General features: G+C 38.5%; 3 protein-coding genes across 3 annotated transcripts; 1 reads left to right on the forward strand and 2 right to left on the reverse strand.

Annotated features, from left to right (window-relative positions):
- Positions 1-1,049: 1,049 nt before the first annotated feature.
- Positions 1,050-5,752, reverse strand: arcn1b (archain 1b). The gene is made up of 10 exons (XM_056757716.1): positions 5,544-5,752; positions 4,676-4,939; positions 4,418-4,597; positions 4,105-4,307; positions 3,866-4,030; positions 3,150-3,315; positions 2,843-2,990; positions 2,644-2,752; positions 2,266-2,470; positions 1,050-2,122 (listed from the first exon to the last, which is right to left on the reverse strand). Exons 1-10 carry the CDS (start codon positions 5,544-5,546, stop codon positions 2,033-2,035), a joined length of 1,533 nt encoding a protein of 510 aa, XP_056613694.1. The 5' UTR covers positions 5,547-5,752; the 3' UTR covers positions 1,050-2,032.
- A 1,429-nt stretch (positions 5,753-7,181) lies between these two features.
- cryaba (crystallin, alpha B, a) lies at positions 7,182-8,291 on the reverse strand. Its single transcript, XM_056756017.1, has 3 exons — positions 8,103-8,291; positions 7,900-8,022; positions 7,182-7,370 (listed from the first exon to the last, which is right to left on the reverse strand). The coding sequence occupies exons 1-3, from the start codon at positions 8,289-8,291 to the stop codon at positions 7,182-7,184; spliced, it is 501 nt and encodes a 166-aa protein (XP_056611995.1).
- A 2,399-nt stretch (positions 8,292-10,690) lies between these two features.
- dixdc1a (DIX domain containing 1a) lies at positions 10,691-16,688 on the forward strand. Its single transcript, XM_056757745.1, has 15 exons — positions 10,691-11,332; positions 12,906-13,024; positions 13,100-13,254; positions 13,596-13,685; positions 13,787-13,840; positions 13,943-13,993; positions 14,354-14,458; positions 14,568-14,621; positions 14,747-14,839; positions 15,523-15,594; positions 15,685-15,846; positions 15,941-16,007; positions 16,098-16,206; positions 16,305-16,413; positions 16,550-16,688. The coding sequence occupies exons 1-15, from the start codon at positions 11,310-11,312 to the stop codon at positions 16,631-16,633; spliced, it is 1,347 nt and encodes a 448-aa protein (XP_056613723.1). The 5' UTR covers positions 10,691-11,309; the 3' UTR covers positions 16,634-16,688.
- Positions 16,689-16,864: the final 176 nt, after the last annotated feature.

The raw sequence follows: 16,864 nt of genomic DNA on the forward strand, positions 1-16,864 counted from the left end.
TTTCCTCTTTGCCCCGCCTCTCTTAAACACGGAGATTTTTTTACAAAGCTCATAGCTCTGAAAAGCGAGGTGTGCTATGATTGGCCAGTTAACCAGTGCGTAGTGATTGGTCGAATACAGCAAGCATGTGACAAAAATTAAACACCTCTTACCATATTTGAACATCAGGTTCCGAAGCAATGTACTGAAAGGATACGTAGATTTGTTAGGGTTAAACGCGGTCTTTAAGGCAAGTCTGGATGAGCATTCACATTAAGATATAAGCTTTTGTTCCGACGTTTTAATTTTTGCAACTTTACGTGTCTAATACATGAATGAACAACTTGTAACACACCAAAGACACAGAAAAACACGTATAAATGTAATCTGACATCTTTAAGGGTAGAAATTGTAGAAAAGAAACAGAAGTCAGAACTAATCGGTCGGGTGTTGACTGAAGGGATGTGTTTTCAGAGGATTCTTAAAGATGGCAACAGAATTTTTAGCATGTTGTTAATTGGTTGCTAATGTTCTGAGTGTTTTTTTGCAGGTTGCTAAGGTGTTCTATGTGATTTTATGTTTTGATTGTTATTGCATGTTGTTTTGGATTTGCTAAGGTGTTCTGAGGGCCTAAGGTGACAACAGTACCCTGGGTGGACAAAGTAGTTGCTGCAAAAAAAAAATGAAATGCACACATGCCAACGAGTGGTTTTAATATGTTGATGGGGTCATTAAGGTTTTAGCATGTGACAGTGTGGTTACTATGGTGCCCCAAATCCCTGTATAAATCAATGGGATTTGTTTTTCATTCATCAGATGAAAATCTGATCACATAGAAGAGTAACAGCACACCTCTCTCATTATCAGAGGCATCAGTGAATGCTTAGGAAAAGAGGTTTGTTTATCTATTTTTTGTACTATTCTTAATAATTATGAACAGTAGTTACAACAGTGATTTTTGATTTAGCAGGAATCACCCATAAACAGCTGGCCAAACACCCAAAGCTTTTATGAATCCTATGAAGCCCAAATTTTCCAATTTTTAGAACAGGACAAGCTCACAAAACAACTCTTACTTAAACTTATTTTATTCATTTAAAGTCTTCACAAGTATTTTACAGCAGAATGGAATGTTGTATGCTTCCCCTTGGCATTCTGTAGTTGCTAATATAATCATCTTTAAGTGTTCGCCGATAAATGTATTTTACTCATGAAAATACAAAAAATAAATCTGTTCTTGATAACATCCATAAAGCCAGAGAGATAATATTTTTTGTATTTTTCCAAATGCTGTAGGTAAGAAAAAGTAAAGCAATAAAACATTTAAACGAATGATCTGTTACATTACTTACAAAAACAGAAAAAAACGATCATTGTTTATATAATTTCAAATAAAGGATTACATAAATACAAAACAAAAAACACTAAAAGGCAAATAGCATTGTTTGTGCTTGTTGATGTAGACAATGATATATTCATGATAATAAACAGCTGTACAGCAGATACTGTTTTAAAGATTTAGTTATGAATGAAAATGAACTGCATGTTTAATGCAGTGTCAGTTTCGGGTAGAGCATTGAACAAGCACATTCATGTGGTACTTCAATATTAGGTTTTATCCAATATAGAGAACCACCAAAATCTAGTGATAAAAAACAAATAGCCATTGAGCCAAATTGATTCATGAGGAGTGAAAAGAAATGACAGAAATGTATAAATATTGTTTCTTATCATGCAACAAGAAGTGTGCAAGAATCCAGTTTTTAATGTATTTTTTGTTTCATGGTTTGGGACACCTGTTGTAGTATGTCACACTGATCTTACCTTGATGTCTACAGGTGCAAGGCTGTATTTCAATCTCCTTTGTCTTTGCTGGAAGGTGCTAGTAGTGAAGTTCCAGTTGATATAAAACCCAGATTAGTTATCTTTCTCAGACAAACAGAAATACAGAAACACTCGGCAGAGGAAGTTTTGAGAGTTCTGTTAATGTACAGCACGGCCTCTGAATCTTTCCGCTGGCTGTCTGAAACGAACTTCTTCCTTCTGAAAACATTTACAGGATCTCATATTTGTCCACAACAAATGACGTCTCGGTGGAGAATTTAACAGGATTGTTTCCTTCCACATATGTAACCTTGGCCACCTGCAAAAACAGAACAGATTATTAAAATTACTATTAACTGTTAATGATTAACAGACAAACAAACAATTGCAATTAATATGTCATTGGATCATAACGGTTTACTCATATAATGGGACAACAGGCCTAGAGACTGCCTAACTTACCTGAATGTCACAAAAGTTGCGCTTGGATACAAAAGAAACATTGATTGGGAAGAAGTCATTGGGTTTGCCTGCTATACTGAACTCCAGGCTGCCGGTCTTGTTCTTATTATCAATGATGGGCAATGTCCATTCCAGAATGTTTTTCCTGCTGTCATGGTTATACTGGCCATCCAGATCACCAATCACAGGAGCACCTACTCCTGACCTGCAAGATCACATGATCAAACAGCCCGTTTATATGATGCCTCAACAGACTGTGGCTGGGTACAAATAGCCCCACTTGCGATCTTTGCCACTTAAGTGTGCGTGCACGCAACAGGAAGTAAGAGTAGAAGTCTGTCAGATACCCATTGTAAAATGATTTAAAAGTAAACTTACGGCACAGGAATAGTAATGATGACATCATTCAGTTCAAGCTCCTCGTCCTGAAGCTCATACTCAATATTGACATCACAGCCAGTTCCACTTTCTGAAGGCCAGCAGTTAACTGAGGAAACATTTACATAGGTTACATGTGAACACATCTTTTGTTTATGAATTTAAAATATTATAATTGAACCAGAAAATGACAACTCACTGGTTAAAGGAATCAGAGACTCATCTGCGCTTTGTAACCTCCACTTGAGAACTCCCAAATCAGTGTTGAGGGGGAAATACTTCTCCTGGTTTTTAAGACCAATCAAAGACTCTGTGGTGAACAGCTTTTTATCAACATGTGGGTGTGTCTGGATGACAGAAAAAGAAAACAATATTAGAAGGACATTTATGACAGAATAAATACTGGATGGGCCACCACATAGCTACTTGCAACTTACTGCTACAGATTTAAACCGGCTATTGCACAAAATTAACTATTTTTAAATGCATCACTATTTCTCACCCACCTGTAGCTGGGCTCCTTTTTTATCATTGTTGTTGATGAGTATAGAAATACGGCCGTCTTTCTCATCAGTGACTTTCAGAGTAATAATGCCTAGAACTTCCATGTTCTGCAGTCCACCATCCCGGCCACAGGTGAGAGTGATCTTCTCCTCCACCCTCAGATGTACACTATCCCCAATGAACACAAATGACAACATTCAAAAGGATTTTAATATCCATAGGACTTGTTTGTATGCAGCGCAAAACAGTAGCTATGTTCACCACCAAATAATCTATTTGTAATGCGATTGACTGAAAAGTGTTCATACAAACAAAGGGTTTATATAAGGGGCAGTTCACCCAAAAATAAATATTATGACATTATTTACACACGCTTAAATCGAAATTCGATACAAAGAAATGTATACAGAGTTTGAACAACTCGATGGTGACTAAATGAAGACAGAATTTAGTTTTTTTGGGTGAAATGTTCCATGACGAGATCCAACTGATTTCGAGCGAAAGAAAATTTCAACTTAAAGGTGTCGTATAAAATCTAAAAGTGATATGAAGCTCATATCAATAAGAGACAATGAAGCATGTAAACGCAATGTATTTTCTCAATTGGCTTCAAAAATATTTTTTAATTTAAAGTGTCACAGCATAGGCACGCTGCAGAATTTAATATTTTATAAGAGTTACATCACGTGACACATGCCCTGTAAACAGGAAGCAATACCTCTCTATGTTCACTGGAGGCTGAAGGACTTTAGAAGCATCTGATGCTTTCCTTCCCGCACTGGATGATACGATATTTTCTCCTTCTGATTTCAATTTGTCCACAAAAAAATCCACTTCTTTTCCTTTGGCACCCAGCTTCAGCGCTTTACTCGGACCACTCGGCCTACAGAAAAAACACAGCAGATTAATTTCTGTATGCTCCTGTTTTGCTTTGGCCTTCACAGTTAAAGCACCTACCTGACAGCAGCAGGAGCCACTTTAGGCTTCTCTGGTTCTATCATGTCTGTGATGATGGTTCCTGACGTGACACTGCTCATGCTTGAACTTCCAAACCCTCCGAAGCCTGGGGATTTCTTCCCTGATCGTTCAGCATCTTGTCTTGCTCGCTGCAGCTCTTTAGCCCTGCGTTTCATCTCGGCCCGCGCTTCCCCTTCTTTGGTCTTTTGAAGTTTAAGATCGAGAAAAATCAGAAGCGCCAGAGTTTGTTTAACACCCAAGTCTTGAGCAATTTTGCCTTCGATGTTTCATGAAACTAAAGGGAATACCTTACCTCTCTAACCGCCCGGAAAACCTTCTCCTCATGCGAGTCCATCTCAGTAAAAGTACGAATCTGAGCCAGATTAACGTTCTCCCTGTAGCCCAGGGCTACGATCTCATCAAATGCAAATATGAGATCAAAACAGTGCTCCGAAACCTCCGTCTCCTCCAGCACACGGCAATATTCAGGGATCTGAAACCAGACACGGACCGATCATTTATTCAGGATACTTCAAAGAAGCAAACTTTACGCATAAAAATGAATTTTTACCACTCGGGAGAAAAGCCTTAGAGTCTCCAAATCCTCCAGAATATTGCTGTTTTTAGTAGTGATGAGGACCATATAGAGTTTTTCTAAGGGTTGGTAGACGTAGCGCACACTGTCTGTCTCTACAAAAGTGTGCTGTTTCCCTGTGTTCATGAGTTTGGGAAAGGCAGCCAGCAGGCCCTCGACACGGGTTCGAGTCATCTCCACAAACTGTCGTGACACTACGGCTTTACCAGCCTTTGTGCACACCGCCGCTGCTAAAAGCACCTGCAGAGATGTTATAAACATGGAAAACGTTAGAAAATATTAACATTGAAAATGTAACACTCTCAATAAAGCAATGACAAAAGATGTAGTTTAAAAATATATAATGAAGATGGATTTTTTTGTCAAATTAATTGAAACGAACATATCAAATTAGCAGTTGCCCGGTCAGTTTACGTAAATTGACGTTAGCTTCCCAATTCTATTTATTTTCCACACAGTTTATTTTCTTTCGTCAACATTTGTATAATAAACCTAAATTTGTAGATCGTTAGTTGAATAGTCCATCAACATCTAAAGATGTACACAGTTGCTAAAGCTGTGTTACACAGAAACTCACAATTAAAATGCTCACGAATCACTTTATCTGTAATTAATCGTATTGACACTTCACCTAACGTTAGCTGGCTAGCGTTTAGCAGCATAGCACTGTTATTTATTTAAAAACTACCAACAATTTGTGATTCATTAAATACAAACAAGACATTTCAACGTATCACCTGCTATAGAAAAAGTTTTGAAAGTTTCACATCAGAAGTGAGATTAACTATAATGCTAACCGCTAGCAAAACATTGCTAAACACCCAAAACAAACAAACAGTCGTACCATTTCTGCCCCCTTTCACGCGATGATCCGTCAATGACCTCAGTAACGGACACTTTTCAGTCGTATCAAAAACTGAAAATGTCTCGATTATAACTTATGGTCTGTTCTGACAGTGGAATACGGCTGTACCCGTAATATTGAAAGAAACACAGCCACGTATCCACAGTTCAACCGGAAAAAGCAGCCGTGTGTCAGACAGAGGCAAGAGAGCTGAAGCGCGGATAGATGGCGACATCTAGCGGTAAACACCAACTACTGTACTTGACTACAAAAGAGACTTGTGGTGCTTTCCAAACGGGATATATCGCCCTACGAAGGGCACTTCGGGAAGGCGACATCATACTAAACATCGCTCCAGATACAGAGAAAAGTACGTTGTTGTTGTTTTATTTTTAGCTCCTTCGACAGGTGTATTTTAAACGGTCACATTAGAAAACAGAGTTTACAAATCAAGGTAGTTGAAGTGAGTAGGGCATAGTCTTCGACTTCACGCAGTCCTGCGCAGACTAATATTCCTATGACATCAAAGTACCGTGAGAGCTAGTCAAAAGTAGTGCTGTCCAATGGCTCTCGCGGTACTTTGATGAAGAAAAAATAGACTACCGCATCTTAGCACAGAGCATTTTTATAGCCTCTTTTAATACATCAAGCGTTTTGAAATGAATGTTTTATAGTGTTTTGAAAGGTGTCAAACAAAGATACACGTCCAATGTTGGTGATAACAAATGTGCGTCATTTTATTTCTCATCACATATACCTACTGTCATATATAAGCCAGCATCATTTTCATGATATAGATTAGTTTGTGTGAGTTGTCGCTGTAAATGGAGTGGAAACTATCAAATAAAGCACTTTCTGAATGATAGCGGAGTAAGCAAGCAAGATTGTGTTATTGTGTTCTTTAGTCCATACCAAAGATTCTACTTTCAAATTACATCATTTTTAACTGGTCAGTGTGTTTTTCTGTCATCTTGTTACACCACTGACTAAGGAAGGTTTGTCTTGTTAAACAGATGTACAGTTTACAATAAAGCTTGGCTTTGCATAATGACACGTTGGAGATTTCCTTTACTGTCCAATAAGTGCAACAATTATCAGCAAAGCACATGCAGCTGACTCAGTCCATTAGTTTTTGTCCCCTGTATCAAATAGCCTTATATTTGGATGTTGCTTTCTTATATTGTATACTTCACAAGGCACAATTGAATGCTTAGATTTAACCGATGGCAGCTATAAGTCATATCACATTTATAAAAATGGTGTTTTATTTACTTTAAATGTAGAGACCAGTGCTGCACACAATCCCATTTTAACTTGTAAATGTAAACTAAAGTTTCCTCCTAAAGCCTAAATTACAAGCTTCTATACTCTTTCGAGTCAAACCACATGATTACATACAAATGTCCATTGTAGGCATAAATATAACAAACCAAACCGGCATTTAAAGACGTAAATAAATTGTTTTCAGTGTGTTGATGTGTGATATTGTTCAATGTAAACTGGACAGACATACTTCTGTAGCATTTCTGGGTTATTTTGTGTTACAATAATGCATTTAATTGAATGCCTAGTTCATCAGGTGAGGAAGTTGCCGTATGTTTTTGGAGATAAGAAGCAGAGGTGCAGCTATAGACAGGTTTAATTTTGAACCGGTGGCTTCTCTTCACAGGTGATGGGCATGTTGCGCTCAAGGGCATCCATGTGGCGATGTGCGCAGACGGTCAGCACACAATCAGAGGACAGAGAGGAGGTGAAGGCCCTTGGATCTACACCTGCAGGGATCTTATACTTCCTGTAAAACTCCCGTGCGACAATTCCATGCTCATCCTTATAAAGAGAAACAATAAGGCACTGTTTGCTTAACTGCGGTAAATTAAAGCAACAGCTCACCCAAAAATGAAAATTCTGTCCTCGAGTGTCCTTGGAACACTTTTTTCATAAATTATTTTTATGAATGTTTATACATTTTATACATTTTTCATACATTTCTTTGATTTGTTACACAAAAGAAGGTATTTTAAAGAATGTAGGAAAACAAACAGTTCTGGAGCACTTTTACCTACAATTGTAGTTTTTCATATATGCAAGTCAAGGGTAGCAAATCATTTTTTGGTTACAAGCATTCTTCCAAATGTCTTTGTGTTCATCAGAACAACAAATATATGTATACAGATTTGTAACTACTCAAGGTTGAGTAAATTATGACAGAATTTAGATTTTTGGGTGAACTGTCCCTAACCTATACATCCATTTCTCATGTGTGTTTAGTAGGTTGAAAACTACCATTATAATTTAATTGGATGCCTTTTCCAGATTCAAAATGGTAAAAAGAAATTGAGAAGGTTGAGTCTGTTACCTGATGTTCATCATGTTTTCCACGAATCTCAACATAATCGTCATTGACATTCACTGTCAGCTCCTCTGGAGAGAAATGCTTTACGTCCAGATTGACAACAAAGCGATCTCTATCCATTCTCACCTAAATAAAATACAATGCAATTGCTTTTTAAATGTTCTAGTTCAAGTAGTTGCACTTTTAAGTCCAGTTGTTTAACTCACCTCTGACATTCCGCTGTCAAACCAGTTTGGGAACCGCCCGAAATATGGACGATAGAGAAACATGGAGTAAAGCGGTGATAAAAGCTCACTGTCATGTTGGTGCTCAAAATATTGATCATTAATCCTATAAGGATAAAAGCCAAGGAGCCAAGGCCGACGGTACCAGGGATGCTGGATAGTAACATCCATTGTATCAAAACAAAGTGGTTGAAGTTCTCGGTGGATCTGTTGTACGTTCTGCCAATTGCCCTGTATTTATGGTCCAAGCATAAATGTTATGTCAGCTACCAACCCAGCCACCCCTGATCCTTCTGTAGTTATGAGGTAAAGTGTGTTTTGGTGCCCTCTTCCCCTTTGGCTCAATTGAACAAAAACCTGTTTAATCACACTTCCCTCTTTTTGAGATCGTACAGTCTCAAACTCTGGGTCTGAATGGTTTTTAATGCCCCTCTGATCACAAGCCTGGAAAAATATTTGCCTGGCTGAGTTAAAATGGTTTGGAGTAAAGCCTCTGTCAACTGGCCACATCCCCGGCAAGCTCTAGTGCCAAGAGGGATTTTGCCTCTGTGTCCTGGACAGGACATATTCAGATAAAATCTGCTCCCATAAGGATGGAACAGTATCAGATGATAACTCAGGCAGATATATAATATTTGTATTCTATTAAAAATTATTATTCACATTCAGTCTTTACAGGCGTGAAAATGAACTCTTCAGTCCATGAGTTATTGAGTTTGCAGGGGTTTGGACCATAATGCAAATCAGAATGTGTCAGGTCTGTTTCATTCAACATAATTAAAAAAGTATGCATTACAGTACACCAAAAAGGCATTTCACACAGGAAGTGTAGAAAAGTATAGTGAGCGGAATGCAGCAGAGCTAAAGGAATGCATCTCTTGACGTAATTTATTTTTTTAACCACAAGTAGTTTTTTCATCTTTTAACCACAGGTTAAAAAAATCACCACTGAAAAGGAGTGAGATGCATGGCAATGGGTAAAGATGCCAGTCTGGCACACTTATAGCCTATAAGAATGTTTAAAACATTTATAAAAGGACGCAAGAATGTGTCCTGTGTGAACAAGCTTTTTGTGCTGCTCTCTACCTTCATTTTGATTTAGTTCACCAAGCAAGCAGATGGATTTCTGTAAATTCTCAAATAGCTTTGAGTAGTGCTCTGTTTCGTATAGTTGCCCAAAAATGTCCCTTATATGACTAATCTCTTTCAGTAAAACTGTTTTCAAATTCCACTTGAAATTCAATATGTTCACTCTTTCAACAACCACTCAGGACTTTATATTACTGACTTGTGCAATAATGCATGCGTTACAGATTTGTCCATCTTATCAAATTAGCACTTCAGTACAAATAATTCAATTCAGTTTAAATGTGCTTTCCACCATTTTCATTGTTGCAAACCAGCTTCACATGCAATATAATTAAAAATAATAATAGATGCATACAGGAATAAAGGCAGTATATGGTATTAAAATACATGCATGGTATTGTTGCAAGTTTTGCAATGTACATTAATGAAACTTAACTAAAATAAAGACTATGTTGACTTGTTAGAAACTGTTCAATTATCAGTTGAATTATTACTTAAATGAATGGAAACTTAAAATAACAATATACCAATATACCAACACAATTGTCAATAAATGCAAATAGAATGTATTGGTTAAAGTAAACCGGGGGGCACGGTGGCTTAGTGGTTAGCACGTTCGCCTCAGACCTCCAGGGTTGGAGGTTCGATTCCCGCTTCCGACTTGTGTGTGTGGAGTTTGCATGTTCTCCCCGTGCCTCAGGGGTTTCCTCCGGGTACTCCGGTTTCCTCCCCTGGTCCAAAGACATGCATGGTAGGTTGATTGGCATCTCTGGAAAAATTGTCCGTAGGGTGTGAGTGCGTGAGTGAATGAGTGAGTGTGTGTGCCCTGCGATGGGTTGGCACTCCATCCAGGGTGTATCCTGCCTTGATGCCCAAAGACTCCTGAGATAGGCGCAGGCTCCCCGTGACCCGAGGTAGTTCGGATAAGCGGTAGAAAATGGATGGATGGATGGATGGTTAAAGTAAAATGTAGGACACCTGTCCATCTAAAATAATAAAAAAACTATCAAATAACTTCCCCTGTGTTATTTTGATTTCAGTAATTGCTGAAAAACATGACATCTTTTAAATACACACAGCATGGATAAAGAGATTTTTTTATTATTCTCTTAATTTTTTATTGGAAATTATACAATAAGAGGTGAGAGAGGAGGCGTAGAATTGGGATGCGACCCAGACTATAGCCTTAAACTCAAGACCCCATGCCTGCTCTTATATGCGCAGCCCACTGCACGATATCTCCGACCCAGACACCCCTTCACATGCACACACATACAAATTTGACCATATAAATGTAATTCACACAGTGAATCGATCACACTAATTCCAACATGCATACTTTTTGGAAGTATTCACACAGACACAACCCACCAGCATGCTTACTGGAAACGCCCACTTTTTCAGCCTTCCCACACCCATCCCCCTCCGCCCAGGAGCCCACCGTTTTTCGTGAGAGGGAGGGGTGAAGATGGAGGAGGGGATGGTAAACACAGCAGAGCCGAACCACATCAGACTCCTGAAAAAGGAACGAGGGAGGGGAAAGACGAGACGCATAAGGGCAGAGAAAAAATCCCTCACCGACTGCCTTCAGTGAGCAACAGAAATGAAAAATAGGAGTTACACAAGTTACAGAAGGCAGTCTGAGAGAGACCGTGAAGATTCAAAGGGACAGCATACAATTCACATGCTTTTTTCTTCCTTGTAAGGGCTCAGAACTGAAAACGGGATTATCTCGGTCATCTCATTTTAGAAACATATGCTGTCTGCCATCAGGATTTTCATCATCAAATCTGTGGAAATAACCGTAAGGGCGTCTAATCGGGGTTTACAGTGAGACTGTCCAAAGGAAAGGAAGACCTGCCAAACAAGCAGGCTGGGCGTTCATGAACTGAGACATCTGCATGGGCAGGGAACTGTTCTTCATCATCAACAAACTACATTAGGGAGCTACGTGGACGTTGGGTATTGTTTTGCTAGTCGGTAATGTGCACACCCTTTGGAGCGGTGCTTTGCCGTGTGTTATGTTGATGACACACTCTTTCCTCAAACCTCAAGGGTTGGGCTGGACCAGCATGGGAGGCTAGAAAGGCAAATAGCATCATGGGAGCCAAGCAAATGAAATGGTATGAATGAAATTCCACAACCCATCGATGTTCATTTCCTGTGTCCTCATCATTCCTCAAATTCCTTTTTATTGAATGAGACAAAGCTAATGTCTATTGTCTATATCAGTCGTTGATGTCAAACAGGTGTGCTTAGATATTTAGAACGAGACATTCAAAATACAGTTCTACCACTCATGCTGTATGCATGTCTCAGTCTCGGAGATTGATGTGTGGGTGTTGCTTGCCATTGTGAAAGCGCCTGGCAACCAGAAATCAAATTGGCTTTAATGTGGTCAGTGCCATCTGCGCGTTCTGTTCAGTCAATATCACCGATTACTGGATTTGTACTATCTGGTCCATATAAACGTCAACATTTATGTGGGCTATTGTTACAGTCTAGATCATAAAGCAGGTCATACAAGTTCAGTAAAAAGCCGGGGGTAATATTTATTTTTAAGCATTAATGTTGTATTACCTTTACATTATTTATCTGTGATGTGGACCAACTGGATCTCAAAATGTAGAATTCCTGAATTGTCATATGCATATTATTAATTTGCATATTCAGGCAAGTTGCAGGCCAATGTAACCCTGCAGCATTGCATGGGTTACAGTAGAACCATTGCAGCTAAGTAAATAACCAACCCTTCGTCTTTAATGCATTAGAATGACTGTATAATACCCTTGGCATGATCCTAAATGAATTATGTGGAAGAAGAGAAGGATGTTTTATACCAAGAGGGGTTTGCTATTGATAGACATGTTCCTCTGTGTATTAATAATCAGCACATACAGTAAATGACATGTCTCAGAGGAGCTTTCTGTTGTAATTTCCTTCCTGTGTAAACATCGCTTGTAGCGATTTCAGTAGTTTAATCAACTATTTGTAATCCTGGTTAATAGTCCTTATCAAAATGTAATTTTCAGTTTATGCAAATGACATTGGATTGAATCGGCTAATCGCCTGCTGCATCTCTACATTATCCTGTTTTGTTATTCTGTCTTTAAATAGATAGTTTCCACAAACAAATGAAAGTTCTGTCATCATTTATTCACCCTCATGTGGTTCAAGACCTGTATGTATGACTCTTTCCACTGTGAAACACCATAGAAGATATGTTGAGAAATGTGTCAGTGGACAATGGTTTTGTCTATGCAAGGGAAGTCGATAGGTTGTTTGTTTGGTTACCTGCGTTCCTAAAAAATATATTTTTTAACTGTTTCTTTTAAATCTTTGGCACGGTTTCCATTTAACATCACATTCCTAAAAGGAACAGCTTGGGGTGATAAAGATGATGTTAAAAGAGTCTCTCATTTCACTTCTGCTGAAAACAGATGAATTACATGTGGCTGAGGAATGCTTTGTGCTGGTGTGGTCTGAAATTGAAAACTTGAAGAAACCAAAAGAAATGATGCCAATGTGGAATTTCCCCACCTTTTTAGTTTCACGTTAATAAAGCAAACATATTTTTTCATTGTCATCAGGGCAGAAAACAAAGACATTAGGAGCATGCACCTCAATGGCAATTCATTTGAATGAATCTTGATACATTGTTATCTTACTTAATATATTTTGGAACCTCTTCTGCAGTCTCAGTTCATCTAGTCCCACACACTCACCCAAGGAGGAGTATATAGGAGTATATGCCAAATCTGAAGAGTTGGGGGAACAAGTGGGGAACCACACAGTGCAACCACAAAGCCTCTCAGGTAGGATCCATGCTTGCTTGACAACCGTTTCTATGCGTGTTTTATTTGTCTATCACATATTTACTTTCACTACAGAGGATGCAGTGAAATCCTCAGCCACTGAGCCGTCACCCATCCCAGAGCATGCTGGGAAGGATGAGAACAACCCATGGGAGGAACAGCTATGTGCCCAGCAGGAACAGCTGGAGAAGGACATGCAGGAGACCAGGAAAATGGTGACAAGGCTTCAGGTAAGCTGATTAAAGTTTTCCTAAAATAATCATAATAATAAAAGATTTTTTTATATCTTAAAGCCCTAAATGTGGATCATTATTGTGAAAAATTATAGCTTGTACCTCCAAACACACAGTACAAACAACAAAACAGAAACACATAATTTCATCAAAAAATATAATTTATAGCAGTATAGCCTACATCATATATACAAGAAGGTACTGTGTCACTGCTTTATAAAATTGATCAGTTAACTTCACACGAATACATACGGGATAAATAGTGTTAAAAAATAAAATGAGAGATAGTTCTGTCTCATTCACACAACTTTAGAAACACAACTTATACCTGCGTTTAGGCCCTGTTGCTGCATGGCTCACTACCTGAAGATGAGCAAACATCTACTTTGAGTTTTGGGGACTGTGGGGCCAATTCAGAGCAGCAGCTGGTAATTCATCATTCTGCTTCATTTACAAAACTGTATTCTGTTTGTTAGCCAGCAACACATTTTTTGTTACTTTAATAACATATCTTACCGTACTTTTAAAGATTTTAGTCCGCAGTCGCCTGGACCAGAGCATGGAGGAGTCTTTAGATCTGAAGGTAATTTCACCTTAGTGATGTAAAATAGCTTATAGTAACTACTATGCAGTATATAAAAGCACAACAAGTGATTTAAAACAATGTTTTGTGTTTTTTTTCCAGAGAGAACTTTTAAGGTACAAGCAGGAGGCACGAAATCTTCAGGCTGTCAAGGTGAGACCTCAACTTTTGCCACTGAACTTTCCTGTAGCTCAGTGGTAAGAGTATGGCTCTAACAACGCCTAGATCGTGGGTGCAATCCCAGGGAATTGCACATACTTAGAAACAAATGTATAGGATAATGCAATGTAAGTTGCTTTGGATAAAAGCCAACTGCGTAGATGTAAATTTAGGGCAGCAACCATTTGCATTCTATTATAGTTTATTGTTGTATACTAAAATTAATTTAATGTTTGATTTTTGGTAAATTAATTTGTTTAGTTTCATTCACTCTTTACTGCAAAGTGTGCCACACTTGATTTTATTTTGTGTAATTTCATCTTCTGTTTGCTTTGTGTTCATCTTTCTACCCAGGATGCTTTGCAGCAGAGAATGTCTGCACAGGAGGATACAGTTCTGCAGCTGAAACAGGAGTTGCTCAGATCCAGCATGTCCAGAGAGGATCTGGAGGGACAGAATGTGAGTGTGATGAATGCCAATATTTGTCATGAAGAAAATAGTATGTTGCACTTGGTGTATTAATGTATTAAACCTGTAAAGATTTTAAAAGTTGTATTTTGTTCTTTAGGCGGAATTAGAAAGGAAGTTGTCTGAACGAAACAGATTGCTGAGTGAATACAAAGTAGGCAAAATCATCCTGTTTTTTATTTTGCTTGAATCCTGTTTGTTGTATTTTATGCTTTTTAATGTTTACATTGGTTAGATAAGCTTCTACATTGTCTATTATTAATGAACTTATCCTTTTAGAAGGATCTTGGGCATAAAGATAGACTCATTCAGCAGCAGCAAATAAAACTGGTTGATGCTCTGCGCAGGATCAATGACACAAGCTATCACAGGGTAACTAAATGAACTATGTTATTGAATAATGGGATCATTTTCCTAAGTGTTTATTTGTATTTTCAAGCAATATTAACATTTATTTTGAAATGTTTTTGTGTTTAAATATTTCTGCATGAAAGTCGTGTAGGTCAAATGTATTATAGCCATAGAATAACAAATGCTAAGATGTCTCTTCCTACGCATAAAGATGCAAACATTAAAGTGGCCCTAAAACACATGGTTTCTGCCAATCTCATATTAATCTTGAGTACCTATAGTATATAGGTTGAACTAAAGCATGCGCGCACCCATTGCCAACAAAACTCAGACATCAGTTTAACTCACGCATGCGGTTCATGTCCGGCATCTTTTAGTGCTGGGACGGCTCCATATATCAGTTTCAAACGATCTCCAACTCCTGCGTTATAAACCCAAATGCAGTAAACAAATAAACACCTGAACTTCCCGAACGTATGCTCTCTCTCTCTCTCTCCTGCACACAAGTGAAAGTGCTGTCTGCACATGCTCCTTCTCCTGCTCTCCTTGCGTGGGCGTGCTGCGTGCTTTTCAGGGAGAGTTGTCCAATAAGGGACAAAGAAAAATTGTAACGAAAAAAGTAAACAATGCAAGTTTTTTGTAAACAATCCTTTAAATGTGATGTGTTGTCTATGCTTTTACAGCCATTCTCTTGTTTGTTCTAGTTGTCAGGTTGTGAAAATAATGGCTACAGTCATATAATGTTTACGTCGTCCACACCTTTCCAACACAGAATTGTAAGTTATAGCATTATTCATATTGTCTGAACATTTGCTTCAAGTTTATCTTTGCTTTGGGTAGATATTTTTCGTATATGTATGTGTCAGGCAGATGAGCTGCAGTTAGTTCGAGACGCCCTGCGCAGTCTGAGGGACAGTTTCAGTGGTCATGATCCACAGCACCACACACTGGACACACTGGAACAGGGCGTGGCCAGTATAGTGGACCGCCTCCATACCACAGAGTCCAAAAAAAGGCAGGAGAGAAAGGCAAGATTGAGCATCACTATCAAGACAAATCAATGCCTTACTTAAGTCATATGATGGTGGGAATATGCAATAACTCTTCATTGTCTCCATATAGTGGTCAACAAGATCACCAAGACGCAAAGCCAATCACACAGACCGAGAATCATGGCCATCAAGCTCTAGTGGGTCTCACTTCTTCATAACTGAATGCTATTGTTCTTGTAACTCATGGTTAATGTGGTACACTGTTTTGATGGCATCATTTCTTCTAGAGATGGCCCATTCTCACAGTAGTCCTGTTCTCAGTGCAGCAGCCTCAACCAAAGTACTCTACTACACCGATCGATCTCTCACACCCTTCCTAGTCAACATCCCTAAGAGGTGACTGCAAGAATGACCATGTGGCCTCCTTTCGAAATGTTTTAGTACTACATATGGTGTGGTGTAATGACTTTTGACAAATTTCTCTTTATTGGTAGGCTGGGGGAGGTCACGTTAAATGACTTTAAACTGGCTGTGGACAGGCACGGCAATTTCAGATATCACTTCAAATCTCTGGATCCAGAGTTCGGAACCGTCAAAGAGGAGGTGAGAAAATACAGCAACAACCATGAAAATTTGACATTTAAGTGTTCTCCCAAATATGTGAACTTTTTTTACTAAAAACAAAATAAAATAAATTGTAGCTTAACTGTGGAAATTAAATATATTTTTGGTCTTTTAGGTGTTTTTAGATGATGCCGTGATACCTGGATGGGAAGGGAAGATTGTTGCATGGGTGGAGGAGGATCATGGAGAGAGCAGATAGATACATTCACTGCATTAAGAATGCATTCTTGGCCCCAGATATACCTCATTCCAAGCGTTTGTTCCTAACTGTGAAACTCACCGTACCAGTTCACTACAACTTTACAGCAAGCAAGTGCTTGTATAATAGTGTTTGTGTACACATTTTAAAGAATGAAAGACAATTTTAATATCATAAAAAACAGTTTACAATTAAATATTGTTAAGAATGTTTACAAGTGTACTGAGGTTA

The sequence above is a fragment of the Triplophysa dalaica genome, chromosome 9, assembly GCF_015846415.1.
Source record: "Triplophysa dalaica isolate WHDGS20190420 chromosome 9, ASM1584641v1, whole genome shotgun sequence".
In the NCBI taxonomy this organism is placed as follows: domain Eukaryota; kingdom Metazoa; phylum Chordata; class Actinopteri; order Cypriniformes; family Nemacheilidae; genus Triplophysa; species Triplophysa dalaica.

Excerpts from the sequence above, each read along its gene's own strand:
- arcn1b (XM_056757716.1), bottom strand. Across the intron at positions 4,598-4,675 it reads TAAGGCTTTTCTCCCGAGTG|ATCCCTGAATATTGCCGTGT; the intron begins GTAAAAATTCAT and ends GTCTGGTTTCAG. Across the intron at positions 2,753-2,842 it reads GTCTCTGATTCCTTTAACCA|TTAACTGCTGGCCTTCAGAA; the intron begins GTGAGTTGTCAT and ends ATGTTTCCTCAG.
- cryaba (XM_056756017.1), bottom strand. The coding sequence starts at position 8,291 with ATGGATGTTACTATCCAGCATCCCTGGTACCGTCGGCCTTGGCTCCTT. Across the intron at positions 8,023-8,102 it reads TTGACAGCGGAATGTCAGAG|GTGAGAATGGATAGAGATCG; the intron begins GTGAGTTAAACA and ends TATTTTATTTAG. Across the intron at positions 7,371-7,899 it reads GAAAACATGATGAACATCAG|GATGAGCATGGAATTGTCGC; the intron begins GTAACAGACTCA and ends TCTCTTTATAAG.
- dixdc1a (XM_056757745.1), top strand. The coding sequence starts at position 11,310 with ATGGGAGCCAAGCAAATGAAATG. Across the intron at positions 13,841-13,942 it reads AGGAGTCTTTAGATCTGAAG|AGAGAACTTTTAAGGTACAA; the intron begins GTAATTTCACCT and ends TTTTTTTTCCAG. Across the intron at positions 14,840-15,522 it reads ATGACACAAGCTATCACAGG|TTGTCAGGTTGTGAAAATAA; the intron begins GTAACTAAATGA and ends TGTTTGTTCTAG.